At 39.0% G+C, this 20037-nt stretch overlaps 1 protein-coding gene across 1 annotated transcript; it reads right to left on the minus strand.

The window, feature by feature from the left end:
* Positions 1-327: 327 nt before the first annotated feature.
* On the minus strand, positions 328-16556 carry LOC149283264 (glutaredoxin domain-containing cysteine-rich protein 1-like). The gene is made up of 5 exons (XM_089497798.1): positions 16179-16556; positions 14748-14750; positions 4713-4952; positions 1522-1587; positions 328-507 (listed from the first exon to the last, which is right to left on the minus strand). Exons 1-5 carry the CDS (start codon positions 16554-16556, stop codon positions 328-330), a joined length of 867 nt encoding a protein of 288 aa, XP_089353924.1.
* Between the last annotated feature and the right edge of the window lie 3481 nt (positions 16557-20037).

Consider the following 20037-nt stretch of genomic DNA (forward strand, 5'->3'; position numbering starts at 1 on the left):
AAAGGATCTTAAAATCATCATAATCAGCAAGATAGTTCAGAGCTGTCTATCATAGTGTCCTTAATAGAAACTAGGTAGTTCATCTTTCATTCTTATTTTGCTTTGTAATAGCTTTGTTGTGACCTACAATTTCTACTTTTGGAATATAGTTAAGAGTAGATTAAACAGTACTTCATTGGTTCATCTTCTTTGATATCTAAAGTAAAAGAGCGGAATTCAAAATATTTTAAGAAATTTCTTTTATTTTAGTAAATCTTACTTTAAAAAAAAGTGTATAAGAAATGCATAATAATTTCAAAATGAGTTTTAGCAAATATTTCATTGAACTCATCCAGTGCAGCTCTTACAGCGCTGTAGCCCATTCTCGTTACAGGCGGTACACTTCAAGGCTTTAAAAGAGTCTGTGAAGCAGTTCCGGAACACTGACATCTTGCTTCCATGGCACACAAGACAAGGAAGGAAGCCAAACCCCCCACAGGAGGCACAAGCATGAGGGTGCTGAACTCTCTGTTATGAAAAACGAACAAAATCAAATTCAGACATTTTGTAACAAGTAACAATGAATAAGTAAGAAATATTATACTTTTTTTATAAATATTGTTTATATTTTTTGTAGGCTTCAGCAAAAGGACACAATGTTACATTTTGAGGTTTTTCCCTCTTGGCCGACATACTCAATCAGGGCAGGATTAACATAAGGGCTGATGGAGCTGCAGCTCCAGGCCCCTACCTGAAAAAAGGCTCAGTCAGGGCTGGACTGGCCCACCAGGAAAACAGGAGACCACCTCCAACGACCACCTAAAGTTTGAGACTCTTCTTCCTGCTACCTTGAAGGCATGTCAACAGAGTTCCTCATGTGGCAGTCAGTCCGTGCAGTAGAACACTGAGCAGACGGAAAAGCCATGAAAAAGCAAAATAACTAAAAAATGATGATGATGATGATGATGATGATGATGGCATGATACTAAAGGGGAGGGGCTGGCTGGGTGGCATAAATATACAAGGTGGTAGGGCAACAATACACAAGAGGGGTTGGCTGGGGCATCACATAAATCAATATGAAATGGTGTGGCAGAGCCTGTGCTGGTGTGTGTGTTTCGGTGCCTGTGGCATATTTGGATAAAAAGCATTAGTCTCACTGAATTGGGACTTCAGGCGTCCCGTGTATGATGACTTTTTTTAGTGTACTGATGTACTCCCTTTACATAAGATTACAACCTATACTATCTGCCTAGCACTGATGTCATCTTTATCCAGTACACACGGATGCCAAGAAGTTAAGATTCTATCTATTCTATTTATTTCCATAAAAAGGCCCACCAAACTCTTTAATACTAAGTTAAATAACTAGGTTAAAAGGTAGAAGGTTAAAGGAGGCTAAAAAAGCCACTAAGAAAACTAATGATATACCAATGGATTTTAAGTGATAAAATGTGATGTAGTTACTTTAATTTTTAAGTTTGATCATTATACTTTTTGTTAAGGTGATGGAAAATGTTAGCACCCTTTTTTCCTAGTCACCTCAATTTTCAATAACAGGTCCTGTAATTCTCCTGATTCATTCATTGACAATATTTTTTCCGCACCCTGTCAAGAGAAGAGAAAATGGTTATGTTATTTTGAAGCTCATGTTTCTCCAATCCTATGGCTTTGTCACAATTTCTGTATTTTAAGATTATGTTCTCCCATGATTATGAAGAGATACAAACTTAGACCTGTTTTATAATCCTGCTAATACAGTTTAAGGAGAAAATAAGTGCATCCTCTTCTTTTTCTGTGAAGCTGTCCATGGTGCTGAAAATGGCAGTGTAATGACAGCATCATGTTCCTTCACCCTTGACTACCAGCCATTAGATGCCCTAAACCCTAAAAGCCATTTCAAAAGAATGTGAGGGCAAAAGTTACTAGGATCAAGTACAAAATACATTCATCATCTTCCCAGTTTTAATACTAATTGTTAAATAGTTCACATTTGCATCATGAGATATCTTTGTTTATTTTATAGTAACTGTAAAATGCTAAAGACAAGGTAAGTCACACCAATGCAAGCCAAATAAAAAGCCTTACGCTTTTCCATTAGGAGAAGTCAGCTTTGTTTTAAAAGTAGGTTTTACTTGTGTTTCCCCCCTGGGATGTGAGTCCCACTGTGATCATAGAATCACTCTAACAGCTACAATAAAGAACTTAATGATGCATTGTTTGCACCCAGTCATTATCTTAGACACAAACCAAAAATGGGCTGATAGTAGTGCCAGTAATATTTGTCTTGAGTTTGGAAATCCCTATGTTTTTTGTGGGTTTTTTTTTTACATGTTTGCAAGCAGGGGCGGGCTGGGCTGGGGGGCAATTGCCCCCCAGGCCGCCCTGAATCCGGGCCGGTGGGCCGGCCGGATGGCCGGCAGACGGATATTCAACGCAGCCGCTTAGTTTGCGGCTGGATTGAATGCGCCCGTCGTGCCGGTAGCGTACCTGGCGGGGGGCGGCCCGCCCCAGCTGCCGCTCATCTGAGGGGTGCCGGCGCAGCAAGTGTGGCTGTGCGCCGGGATTTGAAGCCACGCCCACCATCTTCCGCACCGGAATGACAGGACACAGAAGAAAGGAAGAACGAAGAGGAGGAGGAAAAGTGACAGTGACAGAAGAAAGGTAGGACAAGATTCAGGGAGAGTGGATAGTGTGTGAGAGTGATGGGTGTTATGCTGAATGTTTGTGAATGAGGGTTTCAGATAGCATGGATGTGTAAGTGTTGGGTGATAGCATGGCATAGGGAGGCTGTAATCACATTACTTTCATGCCCAGATTCCAGCATATACTGGCTGCCTAGGCATGATAGGAGTGTGATTGCTGTTATCAAATTTTTTTTTGGTCCAACTTTGGTGTGTTAACAACACTTTTATTGGACAGAATAATAATATATATATATAAAGTCCAAAATTAACAATTGCACTCCAAATGCCAAGTTTATGCCCGGTGCCAAATAGCTGTAGCAGTAAATAATATTAAGTCCAAAAATAGTTACCGGCACTCCAGGGACTTTCCAAATAACCACACAAACAACTTCGGTTTTCAAGTCAACGTTTCAGTCTTGTTTATTACAGACTTTCATCAGGACATATATATATATATTGCAAACAGCAATCACACTCCTATCATGCTAAGTCAGCCAGCACATGCTAGAACCTGGGCATGATAGGATTGTGATTGCTGTTAATTTTACACATATATATATATATATATATATATATATATAAATGAATTAATATTGTTGTTGATTTTTTTTAGTCTAATTTTGGTGAGTTACTTTTAATAAAGTATTTTAAAGGTTTCTTTTTTGTTTTTTTTTGGTTTTGGCCAAGTTTTTGGAATGCTGAATTTTCAGTTTAGGTCCAGAATTTTCATTTCGGTGCATCCCTACTATATACTAACCCAGTGGTAGGCTTACACCACATCAATGTTTCGCTTAGTATATAGTGATAGGGGTTGTAGTGCAGTATTGTCAGTGTCTGGCTCAATGTATAGTGATAGGCACGCATTGACGTCAATGTGTGCCTCAGTATATAATAGTTATGCTGTACCCCTGTCAATATTTGCCTAACCATAGAAACTATGCAGTTTTAAAGTGTGTGTGGGGGGGTGCCACATACAGTATATGCCACAGGTGCCAAATACTCTCGGTACGCCCCTGCATCATGCGGCAGTCAGACCCAATGGCTGTGCCTCAGCTCTTTGTCCCACATCTTAAAAGGGGTGGGATGAAGAGCTGAGGCACAGCCATTGGGCTGTGCGGTGCGTGCACGCCGGCCACTTTGATTTCATTAAGCGCCGGTGGAGTGACTGCCGCACGACAGCCGCTTTCAATGTCGCTCGCAGCCGCTTTGGTGGCGCAATGGGCCAGTTGACTAGACTTGCCCCCCAGTCCTTGGGCTGCCAGCCCTCCCCTGTTTGCAAGTTATATGGCAATAAGTACAAGTAAGGTACAAGTACAAGTAAAGATTGTGACATTGTTACACTGATATCTGTCATAAATCCCTGATTGATTCTCCACATGTACATATTGTTCAAAACTAGACAACCCAGGGTATTCAATTTGGGGTTTTGTTATACTTTTCATGCAGCCATTTTACCACCAGCCTTTGCCTACATTTGCCAAACTTTACCAAAGAGGTAACATTTTTGGTGATTTGTTCACACAGCTTGCATTTCAAGTATACATCTACTGAGAATTTACTACAAACATCCCAATATGTGTTCAGCAACAAGGTTTGTCGGGTTGTTTTGGGCTAAAAGGCCACATTTGATACATGCACATTTCAGTCTTTTAACTAGGAATTGTGACATCTGGTCCTTAAATTGCATTTAGTCTGGGACAATTGTATGTCGGTTTTTCTAGAGCTACAGCTAAAAAGGCAGTCAAGGTGAAAATTAAATTCCTGCTTCCCCCGGGCGGCAAAAGAGGGTTTCCTCACACAGTGTATTAATTAATGTCACTTGTAAATATATACACTATTTCAGTTATTTATGGTATTAGACAAGGGAACTTAACTATGAAACAATGTGGATTCAGAAAAAGTAAAGTTTCCTGCTAAAATTCTTACTATGCTCTAGAAGACGATGTACTTATTTGCAGTGGAGAAATGCAAACTTATTTGTAGTATGAAAAATATTATTAGGTATTTTGATAGCATAATAGTTGACAATGTAGTAGTAACACTCACCCCAAGGTAATGGCCATCAACGAATACAACTGGTAAAGATGGAGTTTCCAAGACCCTACGGCACCTCTCATCAAGCTCTTTCCCGTAATCACTGTTCAAGGCAACATTTTTTTCTTCAAATTTTACTCTGTGATTTTGAAAGATCTTTCTCACCATCTCGCACCTTTCAAAAGTATTTCTTACCACTCGTAAGCTTGTGGTGTAGATAACTATTCTCCCATATTCAAGAGTTGTAGATGACTGTTAAAAGAGAAAGAAACAATGTGAACCCCTCCTTGTCTCCTGCTAACAATAGCCTTCAAGAATAAAGGTTTTTTTTTATTAATCCTTAAATAATTATTACTGGATTACTTGCTTTGTTATGTTCTCTATACTCTTACAAAGTTCTTCATTCATTGAATAAATATTTTTTTTTTCAGTTGACATCATTCTCAGCTTGGTTAACCATAATTTAAAAGGATAGTGCTATTTAGCCAGGATAACTTTATGTAGCCCAAGTAGAAAAGAACTTTTACGAGCAGGGAATTGTTAAATATACCGTATTGGCCCGAATATAGGCTGCACTTTCCCCCCCCACTTTAAGTCTTTAGTTGCGGGCGCCGGGCAGGCAGCAGGGTTAGGATATCTGTAGGACCTGTATCCTACTCTCTGATACGCTCTGACAGCCTCCCCTGCCGGCACTTTCCACGGGGGGGGGTCCCCGGCAAGGGAGATTGTTAAAGCACATCGTGCAGACGTGCCAGCAGCGGAGGTTGTTTACCCACATCGCCGCAGCCGGTGAACGTCCGCACGATGCATTTTACCTCTGCCGCCAAGACTTACCAGAGCAGACTCCCGAGTGTCTTGCGGGGCTGGCGGGGGACATCTACGCAATACGCGTATACAACTTCCGCTGGGAGTCTGCTCTGGTAAGTCAGGGGGGGGCCGAGTGGCAGCATATCTCGGGGGGGGGACAGAGTGGCAGCATATCTCGGGGGGGACAGAGTGGCAGCATATCTATTACAAAACTTTTTCTTTAAAAAAGCACCAAACTTTTAGGGTGCGGCCTATATCCGAGCCAATACGGTAATATGTTGGGTTATCACGGCTACCACCACAGCATAGTATTTTGCTAGTTCACAGCACATAAATCTTTCAAATAAAGGTCAGTAGTATCATCAGGGTATTTACCTCCATGAATTTTATGCTTAAGTGTTAATATAAACAAAAATAGGTTATAATCTATGAGCTGGCTAGATGCTGCTCGTCTGCTGTCTAATTCTGTGTTATTATGTTAATCTATGCCTCACCTTTACCAGCCTGTGATTGTATTGTTTTGTTCAATGTTACTTGGCAAATGAAGCAAGTTTTTCATTTTTATCTAATGGTGATTTATAGCAATCTTATTTTGAGATTCATATTATGAATTATTTTGAAAAATATGTATCTTATTGTCATGCTTCCGAGACAAGCTGCAGCTAGCTGGAGTGGCGTCTCTGTACAGAAGGTGACTACCTCGCGGCTGTCTCCTGGCTTTCCTGACTACCTGCTCAGTGTACCGGACCTGGCAGTGGCTGACTACCTGTCCTGTGTACCTGACCTGACATCCTATGTCTATCTGTCCTGTGCCTCTACCTGTAGTATCTCTTATATACAAGTATCTGTCCCCTATAGCAAGTGTTTTGCTATATATTACTTAATTCCTAATGTATTTGACTTTTCTTGAGACTCCACACTAATAGGATCATCAAAGACCCTGGTCTCCTTTCTTAGGGCTCAAATGTTTGGTAGGATAATCAGAGTGAGTAATTCCCGTGGTGTGTGCTCATGGGTTTTGGCGTAATATGCATCATTTTAATTACCTCAAGTCAATACAAATGATCCATTTATATTATTCTTTTATATTGGTGATCACTGTAAAAGATGACACATTTTTTTAAATAAAATTGTACTTATAGCTATAGTATAAATGCATAAGCAATTAACAATAATTATAATTCAAAGTATAATATTTTAAAAGCCCTGCTCAACAATTACAATTATAATAAGAGTCCTAGACAGTCACCTCTTGCACTGTGCAGCTGTCAGAACCCGACCCGCAGCCACTCACCCGAGTACCCGCTGGTCGGTCCCCTGCCGCGTCCACGCTGTTCTGGCCGGCGTGCGCGCTAGCTCCGCCCCCTCTCTCTTTTCCAGGAAGGAGGGGGCCGCGCGCGCGCTCGATGACGTCATCGCCCGGGAACATTTAAAACTCCATCTTCGCTACTGCTCGTTGCTTGATGTATTTTCAGCTGCTGTTTCATGAGTTTCTATATTCTGATAATTATCCTGCCTTGTTTAATGGATTCTGCTACTTCTCTGGAGACCCTGACCACGGCTTGTTAACGGACTTTGCTACTTTTCTGGTGCCCTTGACTTCGGCTTGTTTCCTGACTTTTGGGCACGATTGCCTAAACAGTGCTTCCTGAATTTCGGGCACGATTGCCTAAACGGTGCTTCCTGATTTTCAGCTGTTATTAAGCCAAGTCTACCTGTTCCTGCATACCGGACTCCCTTATACTCGTCCTCACAGCAGCGGGTTACAGAAACTGAGTAGCAGGGATCAGAAACTAAGCAGGGACAGAGTTGTTAGGGAATTACTGATTACTCATAAAGAGGTAAAAAAAAAACATTTAGTGCTGTGAAAAAGTATTTGCCCCTTCCCGATTTCTTCTATTGTTGCTTACTTGTCACATTTAAATGTTCCCGTTCATTCAACTAACGTTAATGTGAGTAAAAGACAACCAAAGAAAACACAAGACGTAGATTTTAAATGATCATTTCATTTATTAATAATAATTTTAAGTTCATCAAAACCTATATCACTCATGTGAAAAGTAATTGCCCCCCAAAACCTATTAACTGATTGTGCCAACAACAGCAATCAAATGTTTGCCTGCCTTTTTAACATTATACTACACCACCGGATTTAAGTCAGGACTGGGCCACTCCAAAACCTTCGGGTTTTTTTGAGCCATTCAGAGGTAGCTTGGTTTCTGGGGATTTCCTGGTAGAGAGCAGAAATCTTGGTTCCATTAATTTTTGCAAAATGCTGAGGCCCCGAAGCAGCAAAGCAGACCCAGAACATCACACCACCACCACTGTCTTTGACTGTTGGTATCATCTTCTTATTGTGGAATTGTGTGTTAGGTTTACGCAAGATGTAACGGGACCCATGTCTTCCAAAAAGGGTAACCTATTGACTCATCAGTCAACAGCTGACAAAATTCTTGGGGTTTTTGGCAAATGTGTGACAAGCTTTTGTGTTCTTTTTTGGCAACACCTGGGAAGGTTCACCAATAATTTTCACTTTTTGTATGTAATGGCCCATGGCATCATGGTTTGTTGGAGTCCCAGAGCCTTAAAATGGCTTTGTAACCCATTCCAGACTGATAAATGTCAATGACTTTGTTTCTTGTATTTTTATAGACCATGGCATAATGTGCTGCTTTTTGAGACCTACTTCACTTTGCTAGGCAGGTTCTAGTTAATTGATATTCAGATTCAACAGGGCTGGCAGTAATCGTGCCTGGGTGTGTCTAGTGAAATTGAACCCAATTATAAATGAAATTTGTTTAATTGGTTGATTTATTAACTAAGGTGCAAATACTTTTTATACAAGGCCAGGTGGGGTTTGGATAGCTTTTTTTCCCTTTTATATATGATGTAATAATTTCAAAACTGCATTTGATGTTTACTCGGGTTGTCTTTGTCTAATATTACAATTAGTCTGATGATCTGAAATATTTAGGTGTGACAAATATGCAAAAATACTTTTTCACTGCACTGTATTTGCATACCTCCCAACATTTCAAAGAAGGACCCTTTTGGGTTGTTGTAAGAAGTGTGACTAAGGTTGGGCCTTAACCTAGCTATAAATGTGATTGATAGCTAGTTATATAACTATAACTGAGACATTTAGAGAAAAAAATAATGTAGTTTATTCACATAATTTAGTTAACAGCATTTTTTTTGCTGTTCCTATACATATGGTTTTATGATATACTCAGGAAATATTCTGAGCTCAAAGACAGGAGGGACTCCAGGTGAAGCGCTGCGTTTCCTGCCACAATATCAAATATAGGCTGGCACTTAAAGGTAGACCAATATTGACAAACCACCAGTGGTGGCTGGTGGGTGATTCCAATGGGGGTTCACAATATATACATTTTGAAAATGAAATGTACATTTACAACGTAATGTACAGGTTAAAATACATTTCCCTAAATAAACCCTTAAGACCCCATTAACCAAAACTGCCCCTAAATTAACCCTAAACACCCCATCAACCATAACTGCCCCTGAATTAAGCCTAAACACCCCATCAACCATAACTGCCCCTGAATTAACCCTAAAGACCCCATCAACCATAACTGCCCCTAAATTAACCCTAAACACTCCATTAACCATAACTGCCCCTAAATTAACCCTAAAGACCCTATCAACCATAACTGCCCCTAAATTAACCCCCACCTCCCCTAACTTTCAGCAGCCCAAATATTAATGTTATACTTACTGCAAGATGAGTTGTTGAGCACTGTGGATGCTATAAGGAAAGGGGTGGGGCCAATCATCAGTGTGACTGCAGGAAGGGACTGGGAAGCAGAAAGTTGTTAGCCCTGGGGAGGTGGGGAGACTCCGGGCTGGGGGTTGAGTCTGCTGACAGCCCAGCTCGACCGGCGCTTTAGCAAGCGTGGCAGCAATTGAGCCAGATAGGGTCTTTCTTGTATTGCACATGCGATAGGCATACGCAGGCTTCGTGGCACGGTGAATCCCCAAGCGCAAAAGGAAAACATTTTTTGCAAAATTCATCAAAAAATCCATTTTAGCCTAATTTAGATTAAAATGGATTTTTGATGAATTTTGCAAAAAATGTTTTCCTTTTGCGCTTGGGGGTTCACATGCACATGTGCTCCTATGGAGGAGCCTCCACTGCAAACCACAATAAAAACACTTACCAATAGTATATCAAAATGATAAAAAAGTGAAGGTGGAAGGGCTAATGAACTAGAATAAGAATAGTCCTCTCCAAATGTTTAAAGGTATCAATCACAATGTATAAAGCAGAATATTGCAAAGGAAACTATTTTTTTTTTTGTTTAGGATTTTCCTCTCTATTTTCAGATAAAACTATTTAGTGCAAGTTTAGCTTCACTTAAAATTGCGATCACAATTTTAAAACAGCTACATCGGAAGCATGTGGCATTAATTACATTAAAATAATTGTATAGTAAACGAAATTGCATTTTTAAAATATAAATAGTAATTTCCTTTTTATTACATTCATAAGTGGAAGGAGATATATTGAGATTATCCATGTTACTGGCAATACAAATTAGATGTGTCTGCACAATTAACATTGCTACCTGCCAAGGATGACATGTTTGAGGATAATTTGAGGATATTGGTTTTTGGCTTCTCTCAGACGGTCACTATATTGTGCAACATTTTATGTTCAAAAGCAGTTAAATTCAACTGCCTCATTAAAAAAAAATGTAATTCCCAAAACAGTGGTAGAGATATTTAAATTTTCATGATGTTACAAATTAAATGGTTTTCAAATCCAAGCACCAACCAGCCTGTTATAATTTGTCAATGAATAATGCACTTGAGATAATATCACCAGGATGCTGAGGGTAATATTGTTAGAATTAGAATTTAAGAAAAAAGAAAACATAAATATTGTTTAAACGGATAAACTCAAAAACCTACCCTATCAACCAAAACCCTTAATAAAGAAATGTAAATGAAACGCTTGACCTGATACATGTGGGGAATTACATGTTGGTTAGGAAAAAGAAGTAAATTTGCACACCAGCATCAGCGACAAAAAGTGTTAACATTGTTAACTAAACATTGATTTGGTAAAGAAACTGATTGGTGAGCATTGGAAAGCTAAAGAATATAATCAGATATATCAATGGTAAAATCATGAAGGAGAACCCAAGACGGGAAGGTTGAGTAGGGACTGTAAATAGAACGTATTGTTAGGCTTACATATATTGCAGGGGAGCTAATGATGCATTAGCCCCTGCGATCATTTTTCATAGAGGAGATGTGTTCAGCTGAACCTGTCAAAGTTTGTGGTGGTAATGATGCTCACGGGGCCAGTATTGGGCAGACTGACTGGGCTAGTCCTGGTGCCAATTTTGGTAGGCTGCTGTTAAGTTGGATGGTTATTTAAGAGGTTGTGCTGGGGCCATTTTGTTGTCACCTTCCCTGTGTATTTTGTTAGGGTGGTGGTGTTTAAGCTGTCACAGCTGGGGCGGTACCTGACCAGACATCTATGGGGTGTGAATGCTCTTGGGGAGAGGTTCCCAGTAGGTGGAGCTGGGAGCCTCGGGTCTGGGCATCTTGGTATGTCCTTCACTGTGTGGTGGTGCCTAGATTGCTTGGTAGGTTTAATGGGTTTTTGTTAATTATTGTTGTTCGTTGATGTTATTTATTACATTTATGGTGTTCAGTTTTGGTAGTTTTTGCCCTGTTAACGCAACCACGTGTTGGGTTAATAAATTAACCGGCTGTGGCCTTTTCAACCCATTTGGTGTCTGTCTTTATTGGTATTGGTAAATTAGGTTGGTGGCCTGGGTCTCTAGGGTATTTCAGTCATTTTTATTTTCTGGTTTTTTTTCATGCACATTGTACTTCAAGTATAAATTTACAAGTCCTGGTTTGTGTCAATGCCAGATAGCAAGGTCTCTGTATATGTACAGACAAGCCCATGCATAGGTTTGTCTGTTTAGGGCTAAAATGCCACATTCGGAAAGTAAAAAATATCTTTGGAATGAAAGTAAAAAAAAAATAGTAACCAGGTCAATCAAAGGGTGCAACTACTCTACCAAATGGTTAGTTGAAGTAGGTACATAGCTTTTGCCTAGATTAAAGAGACATGATGTGTGCAATGACAATATGGTTATTAAACTAAATTAACCCCTTAACGACCTTTGCCGGTTCAGGACCGTCACGGAAAAACGGTCACTTAACGACCTTTGACGGTCCTGAACCGTCAAAAAATTAAATAAGCTTAGAAAGTGATCAACGATCACTTTCTTCGCTTAAACGGCGTTGCTATAATGCCTCGACGTTGAGCATTCAGTAACGCCGAGATCGGCATCAGGGGCCATGTCTGGCCCCTCCCGGGGCGTCAACATCGGCGGACGTCTGTTTTAAAAGAGTTTAGGAGGCGATCAACGATCACCTCCTAAACTGCAATGGTGTCGCTGGAATGCATTCAGCAACACCAAACACTTACCCCAGGATGGGCTGTGACTGCTCCGGAGAGCGGTCACAGCCGCCACTGCCAGTGATCTTCACCATCCGCAAGATGGCGGCCGCCCTGTAAAAAAAATAATAAAGTTGATAAAGTTCGCTAGATGGTCTCCAGACCCTCTAGAGAACTCTGGCTCCACTTGCAGGTTGAATACAGGTACTGCATTCAACCATGCAAGTCAATGGAGCCCAGCTTTCTAATCACAATGTGATTAGTAAAAAAATAAATAAATAAATAAATATGGGAAAAAAATGCTTAAAAAAAAAAGTGCTAACATTTAAAAATAATTATGCAGTGATGTCACCAGAGGAACCATCCAGTACCAGCAAAATGTGTAAAAAAAATAAATAAATAAAAAAATAAATAAAGTTTATTATTTTGAGCATGTGCTAAAATTTCTAAAAAAAAAATCTCAACATACAAAGAGTTAAAATAAAAGCACTTCAAATAACCAAGGGGTGTCTAATTTAATAAAAAAATGGCTTGATGGGGTAAATTGGAGTGGCCGGGCTCAAAGATAGGGCATAGGTACAGACTGACCAAAATAGATTAAAAAAAGCGCACTTCCCAAATGTGGAATTTTAAATCTCAAAAAACCCGACAAACCCATGCATGTGGGGTATCACTGCACTTGGGAGATGTTGCTGAACACACATTGGGGGGTTGTTTGATGCATACCAGAAGCTATGAATTCATTCCTCAAGTACAATTTGTGTGGAAAAAAATACAAAATTAAATTTTGGGAAAGGCAGGTGGTAGAATCTCATGCATAAAAGGGTTAAAATACCAGCATTTGAAATACTTGTGGTGTCTAGTTTTCAAAAATATATGGTTTGATGGGGTAAATTGAAGTAGTCGGCTTCAAAGATGTTCCAAAGAGGATATAGAGGCAGAATGACCAAATGACTACCTGAATTACGCATGTCCCAAAAGTAGCCTTTTACCAGCCAAACAATCTGACAAACCTATGCATGTGGGGTATCACCATACTCAGGAGATGTTGCTGAACACATATTGGAGTGTTGTTTGACAGTGACATATACCAGGACCTTTATATTTATAACTAAATTACTATTCGTGTGGAATTTTTTTTTTAAAAAATTACTATTACAAAGTGTGGTTGTATAATTAGTGCAAGGAAAGGGTTAAAATACCAGCATTTGAAATATCCTGGGGTGTCTGTTTTTCAAAAATATATGGTTTGATGGGGATTAATTGAGTTAAGCGGCTTCAAAGATGTTCCAAAGAGGAGATGGAGGCAGAATGGCCAGATTTGGAAAAAAAGGTTTGGAAATTATAAAATTCTACTTGTACTTATTGCCCAATAACTTGCAAAAAAACATAAAAACATTGGGTATTTCTAAACTCAGGACAAATAGTAGAATCTATTTAGCTAGTTTTTTTACTTTTGTAGGTGAGTAAAAGATTTTTCAAAGAAAAGTCATAAAAGGTGGGGTTTTTTTCAAATTTTCACCATGTTTTATTATTTTTTTTATAGTAAAAAGGTGATATGATCAAAACATATGGTATCTGAAGAAAGCCCATCTTGCCCTGAAAAAACAATATATAACATGTGTGGGTACACTAAATGGGTGAGGAGAAAATTACAGCTGAACACAAGCACCGCAAAAGTGTTAAAACAGCCTCGGTCCCACAGGGTACAAAAAGAAAAAATGAGCCCCGTCCTTAAGGGGTTAAAAAAAGACATAGGGGCATGGCAATAAAAAAAAGTGCCATGATCTCTACTTTCAAGCACCTTACTTTTCTTTAAAGCAGTGTTTCACCTGAAGATTGGAGTGTTCCCAGTTAAGTCATGCCCAGTCAGACAGCCCTTTAGCCCATTCTAAATCTTAAATATTTAAACCTAGAGTCCAAACATCCCTATCCCAAACCAATGAGTTACACCAAGCAACCTAGCTCCCTCTACCCTAGCATGTTAAATGTACCTGAACCCCCATGCCCTCATTATTTTATAAAGACTACTTAACAGGTTATTCTCCCCAGACTCCTTCCTTTTAACTAATAATCAACTCTATGTGTTTAATGACCACTCTGTGCACTGTAATAATGCTGTTTTGCTGTCTGCCACCCAACAGCTTATATTAATCAACATTAATCACTTATTCTAGCCTTTTTTCCACTATAGTGCCCATATAGACAGCGGGTCTTCAGGGGTGCAGTGTCAGTGGGCTGTGATCACACTAATAGTCCTTTATATTAATTAATGTTGTTCCCCACAACAGATTTTAGAGGTTCACACAAATAACTTGGGTATTTCACATAACAACATCTTTTTTATACTAATTATGCAGTGTGTGACAAGGATTCAAGAATGTAACGTTAGATTTGTCATCTGTGAGTATAATCTATGGTTTATGAATATTTCCACTGGTAATTAAAAAGACATGCAGCCCTCACACAAATCTACAAGATCAACACATTGAAAAACATTTGTCAGAGTGAGGGATGTTTGTGAGAGACAAAAGACAGGACCACTAAGCAGGCTGTTGCTGAAAATACCTTGAAAAACAGCTATCAATTTCCACTCTACAACATTAGAATGATTGATAGTCCTGTCCTTAAGAGCGACTTTCTCAATTCCCCTGAGATTTTGTTGACAAAATAGAGAAGAATTTTTAAGTGTGTTTAAAGGGACAATCTACTGCCCGAAACGACCTCATCAATGATGAAGTCATAATAGAAGTCATTAATATGTATGCTTTACCTGCCTAAAAACATCTACTCACCTGCTGATGGAGACAATGCAGCTTATTTGCTGCTGCATACAACCCTGCCTCAGTCTGGGATTCATATCGGTCTCAGCAGTTCACACCATTGAAATTCAAGCACTTAATGCACATCCTATGAGGTATCTTGTTTAACCCACTATGAAACATTACATGAGACAGTGCTGGAGCTGGTAAGCAGGTTATGCGTTCAGCTGACCATGTTACAGCCATGTTGCTGGGGGATGAGGGGCCAGTCTAACTGTACAGAGGGGATTTTGATAAATCCCTCTATGCAGTTGCATGGCAAAATGTATAGTATAAGGTGACACGCATTAAAATACATTTGATGGCTGGGGTGTAGCCTTAAGGAAAATCACTCTAAAATCATAAAGTTAAAAAAAATCCAATTTCACATAGTAGACCACGTTAAATGGCTGCAGGGGGGGACTAATACCATTTGGCAATTCCAGCCATGTGGCTAAATGGTATTTGCATTTTTATGTTGTTATGGCCCCCTTATAGTTAAATACTCTCCTAGTCTTCAACCACCAATAAATGTCCATAATTCGAATTTAAACGTAAAATAATTGATGTTTATATGAAAATATATTATAAAAGAACTGGTGTATTGCTTACCAGATACTGAATCATATCTGTACTGTACTATACTATACTAATCATACCTTTACTATACATTAATAAAAACCAATCCTGTTATTTTCTTGTAAAAATAAGTCTACACCTACATTTTGAAGACATTGCTGCAGCTTATTTGTATAACTATACACCAAAAAAAACACTTTTATATATTGCAGCAAAACAGTCTTATTCATCTTCCAGGTCAGGCAAGGATATACATCTCAATTTGGGTCAATATACAACAGAGAAGTTAATTGGATGCCAACTATCGATTGCATGCAGAGAAGTTTGCCTCCATGAATATTTACAGGGCGTGGGTAACATATGTTCTATCAAGCCTGATTAGTTACCATGGGTGTGTCTGAAGCTTTTGCTTCTTTTGTCTCAAATAAAGTTGTAAATAAATAATGTAATAAAGTGCATTATTTGGTTTAGATCCTGCATCTGTGGATATGTAAATGACTTGGGAGACAATGAAAACACGCTCACTGACAAATGTATCAATCCAACTTAAATGTGCACATGTGATTATTATTATTAAAAGCAATGTTCACAGGCACTTTAAATGAGCTGTCTGCCATTTTATACCTGTTTAAAATGTTTTTAAGTCTGCTAAATAATACTGTTTATAACAACTATGCTTTCTAGTAATACAAAAATGAGACACACAGAATTAATAAAATTGTTATGTACGTTTATGTCAATGACATTACTGTTTCAAACTAAAAATATTATTGCAATAATATCTACAAACTGTTGGACCTGGATGTAATTTCTGCAAATAGAAATGTTGGTTTAATGTGTCCTTACCTGAAAAACCTTTGCCAAATTGTCAAACAAGGCTTGGCCAGCACTGACTTTATGTTTAACTCCACGAACTGTACCGTTTTTACTGAGAATGTTCACTCTTTTGGTTCCAAATCCCCGGTCTTTGGTCGCTCTGGCTAAGACAAGCAGGTCATCTGGTTCATTTTCACTTTCATCGTATTCCGAGCCTAAATAGCCATTATGATGCCCATCCGGTTCACTTGGAGTACTGTTTTGATCAGTCTCAGAGCTGCTGGCACATTCAGAATCCAAGGAATCACCATCTGTATACACTTCTTTCAGCACTCTCCCACTATAAGATGACGCTATCCTAAATCTGACTTTTCGTTGATGACTGTCTCCTTCTGGCTTTATATCCATGTTGAACCTTTCTCCATCCATGGATTAAAACAAAACAGTTTACATTGTCTAGGCCTGGACTGATGCCCTTTCTGCCAGCTTGTGATACCAACTACAATAGGAATACTATTTCTAGTGACAGCACAACCCATAGGGGAATAAAGGCTAATATGGAAAGCTCTAACTTTACTCTGAAACTGCACGATTAATAATGAATGACTGTGTGCTATGGTTACCTTTAAGCTAAAACCTGTAAATTGATATGTCTAATTAAATATGCAAGGCCTTTGTGTACTTTCACGGAAGATCAGGTGAAGGAAATGGGCATAAAAAATGAGATCATCAAATGAAAACTATAAGCAAAAAGGCAGAAAAGCAAAAAAATAAGTATTGAAAAATACAAGATGTCTAGGAATAAATGCGATTGATTGTATATTTTGTTGTTCTTATCATCTATGTTAAAGTACAATTGAGCACAATATTTGTACTATGTACTACGTTGGAATACCAAGAGCAAGAATTCAAATTCAGTCATTCCAAATGTATGGAATACTAGAAATGGTTCTAAGTATATTATGGCCAGTAGAGCAGAAGGTGGTGGAACCAGGACTGACATTAATGTTTGCAGTCTCTGTACTTGTATATTAACAGGAATGCATTACTGTGATCACAATAATTCATTGTTTTGATGGCCTAATGACAACCTTGGTTAACACAGTATACAAAAAAAAATTACCCTAAAATAAATTGTATGCAAGTCTGTTGTGTCCTGGCTGCATGTTACCTTATGAAATATATAGTGAGCCTCTGGTGCCACACTGTGGTCTACCTAAAGAGAAAGGTTTTAATTCACATTTGTAACAAAGAAAAAAAACTAAAAAAAACAAGTAGGGCTCTGTCAGATGCAAGTTTGCATTTGTTTTTGCCCGACATTTAACGAGGATACACTTTAGGCTACATGTGTTTACCTTGGAAACTGTCTTCTGATCTTCCCATGGTTTGTACACCAGTAGACTCTCTGATACATCAATTCACTGACAATTCATTTTCCAGGCACTGTAAGGCATTTGTATTTGACAGCATAGCAAACAAATCAAATGGTTTACTACTCTGCTTATATATACATATATATATATATATATATATATATATATATATATATATATTGCTCTCAGTGTGAATTCTGGTTCCACATGTAGAGTTACAATTTAAAGCTTTATTTTGTTGTATCTCAAAGTTGTTACAAACTACATGATACATTTTGTGTATAGAGTAATATTTTCAAATAATATAATAGCAACCACCAGCTTTCCATATACCACAATCAATGGTTAAATGAATTAACAGAAGACACAGTAAAAAGCTTAAGATGAAGCTGAAGGGGTAAACGATTCCACAATGTGGCAAAATGTAGATTACCACTGTGGATCTCAAGGCCCTCGTGAATTCGTGAGGAAAGAATGACATTAGTGCCATCATCTCAAATAGTCTACCAAATGTGTGAACATTTTGTTAAAGAGTTAGCTCACTAACAATGGTTTCGTATGGAGTCATATGTTTTCCTATTCTATAGTATCAGAAGTAAAAATGGCCCCTGAGATGTCTAGAAAACACAAAAGTGATGCTATATGGTGGGATATCTCCTTCATTGCTTTAATTGAGAGTGGAAAATTGGGACCTACAGGCAAGAAAGCGAGACCAGGAGCATTGTATTCTTTTATTAGAATACTCTTGTCTGCATCAAGGCGGTTAATCTTGTATCACATTGTGATATCTCAACAAAGTAAGTTTTGGATAAATATTACAATTCACCATTATAACATAAAGAAATAAAGTTATAAATACATTTTTTAGTAAATACCATTAATATAGATGGAAGCTATTTTATAAATGTATATATTATTATTTATATATAATATATATTAGGGGTAGTAGAAGCATTATTAAACACTCGTCTACAGACACCAGACAAGCCAGAAGGCTTGTTTTTCCCTCATAAATCTCATGGTGCTTCTACAACCACAAGGGATTCTGGGTAGGCGCATGCAAATAAGGTTAACAATTATCACCTTTGCCTCTATATCCACTTTATACATGGAACCCTTGAAAGTAATTGCCCACTGTACAAGACAGCCTTTAGACAAAACTCGGGAAGATGTGCAATAGCCAGATCACCACTCATGTATTATATATACTATATTAGTCATCTCACTACTGCGTTTATTTGACAAATCCATGTGCACTCTTCCTAATGCAAATTAATGTCTAGGCCATTTTTTGTGTGAATGTACACACTTCATAGACTGTACTGTATATTTATAAAGCATAAAACATGTATTGCTGAACATATCTGCTGCTGTATGGGAGAAATACTACCTACTCAGGTGTCTTAGGCACACATTTCGTGGTTTGATTCACTGATAACCATATAGAGAAATTTCTTTGAGCGCATGTGAAAAGTCAATATTCATGAATACCATGCCAACTAGTATGCTCTTTGCTCAGTAATAAACATTACTAAATATAAGGAATCATCATTTTTGTAATGGCAGTAGATATGGGAACTTGAATTCTGGTGTACGAACCAGACCCTCTGCTTCAGCTGAGCTGGACTCACATACAATATAAATCACACCAATTTATTAAACAGGAGATGAAGTGCGTGGTTGATGTCAGAGGAGGACCCTGCAGGCGACCAATAGGCTCACTCGCATGGCCTTTTTAAGTCCTGACGACGAACCTACGGATTTCCACTCCCGTTAACCCCTGCGATGCTGCGTAGATAACGGGAGCAGAAATCCCGTTATTACCTTGTCATTACTACGCATGAGATGTCCTCATGCCACATGCGCAGGGCAGGGGAGGAGTACAATACTATGCCGATCACATAGCAAATGAATGGTGCAGGTCTGGCCAGGGGCATAACAAGTAAGAACAGGGCAGTGGTGCAAAAATTGCCCCTGGGCCTCCCAACTTCAACAGCTGGTCTGTTCCATCATTGCCCTGAAACAACTTGTCTGTGCCTTATTTGCCCCTTGCCCCTCCTCTAACATACCTCTGGCACACATCAGTAAACACACACTTCCTCGTACTTACTAACACACATGTATACATTAATTCTAACACACACCACATCTCATCCCACTTACACATACATGCTCATACACAAACACACAATTACACATGTATGCTCACACACGCAATTACACATTCATGCTCACACACACACACACACACACAAACAATTACACATCCATGTGCAAGTAGCCTCTGACCCCGATATGTTCCTATGAGGTACGAGGAGACAGGAACAAAGGGTCGCACCAGGACCCCTGTAGTTATGCCAGTGGGTCTGGTGTGTGACATGAAATGGACTTGCGAGTCATGATCAGGGCTGGCTTTAGGTGTCCTGTGCAGAGGCGTATCTAGGGTATGGCGCCTATGGCTCTTGCCATAGGCGCCATTTGAAAGGGGCGCCAGTGAGCGGCTTTCAAACGCCGTC

The sequence above is a fragment of the Sceloporus occidentalis genome, unplaced genomic scaffold (assembly GCF_023333645.1).
Source record: "Sceloporus occidentalis isolate IW3139 unplaced genomic scaffold, rSceOcc1.0.p SCAF_107, whole genome shotgun sequence".
NCBI lineage: Eukaryota > Metazoa > Chordata > Lepidosauria > Squamata > Phrynosomatidae > Sceloporus > Sceloporus occidentalis.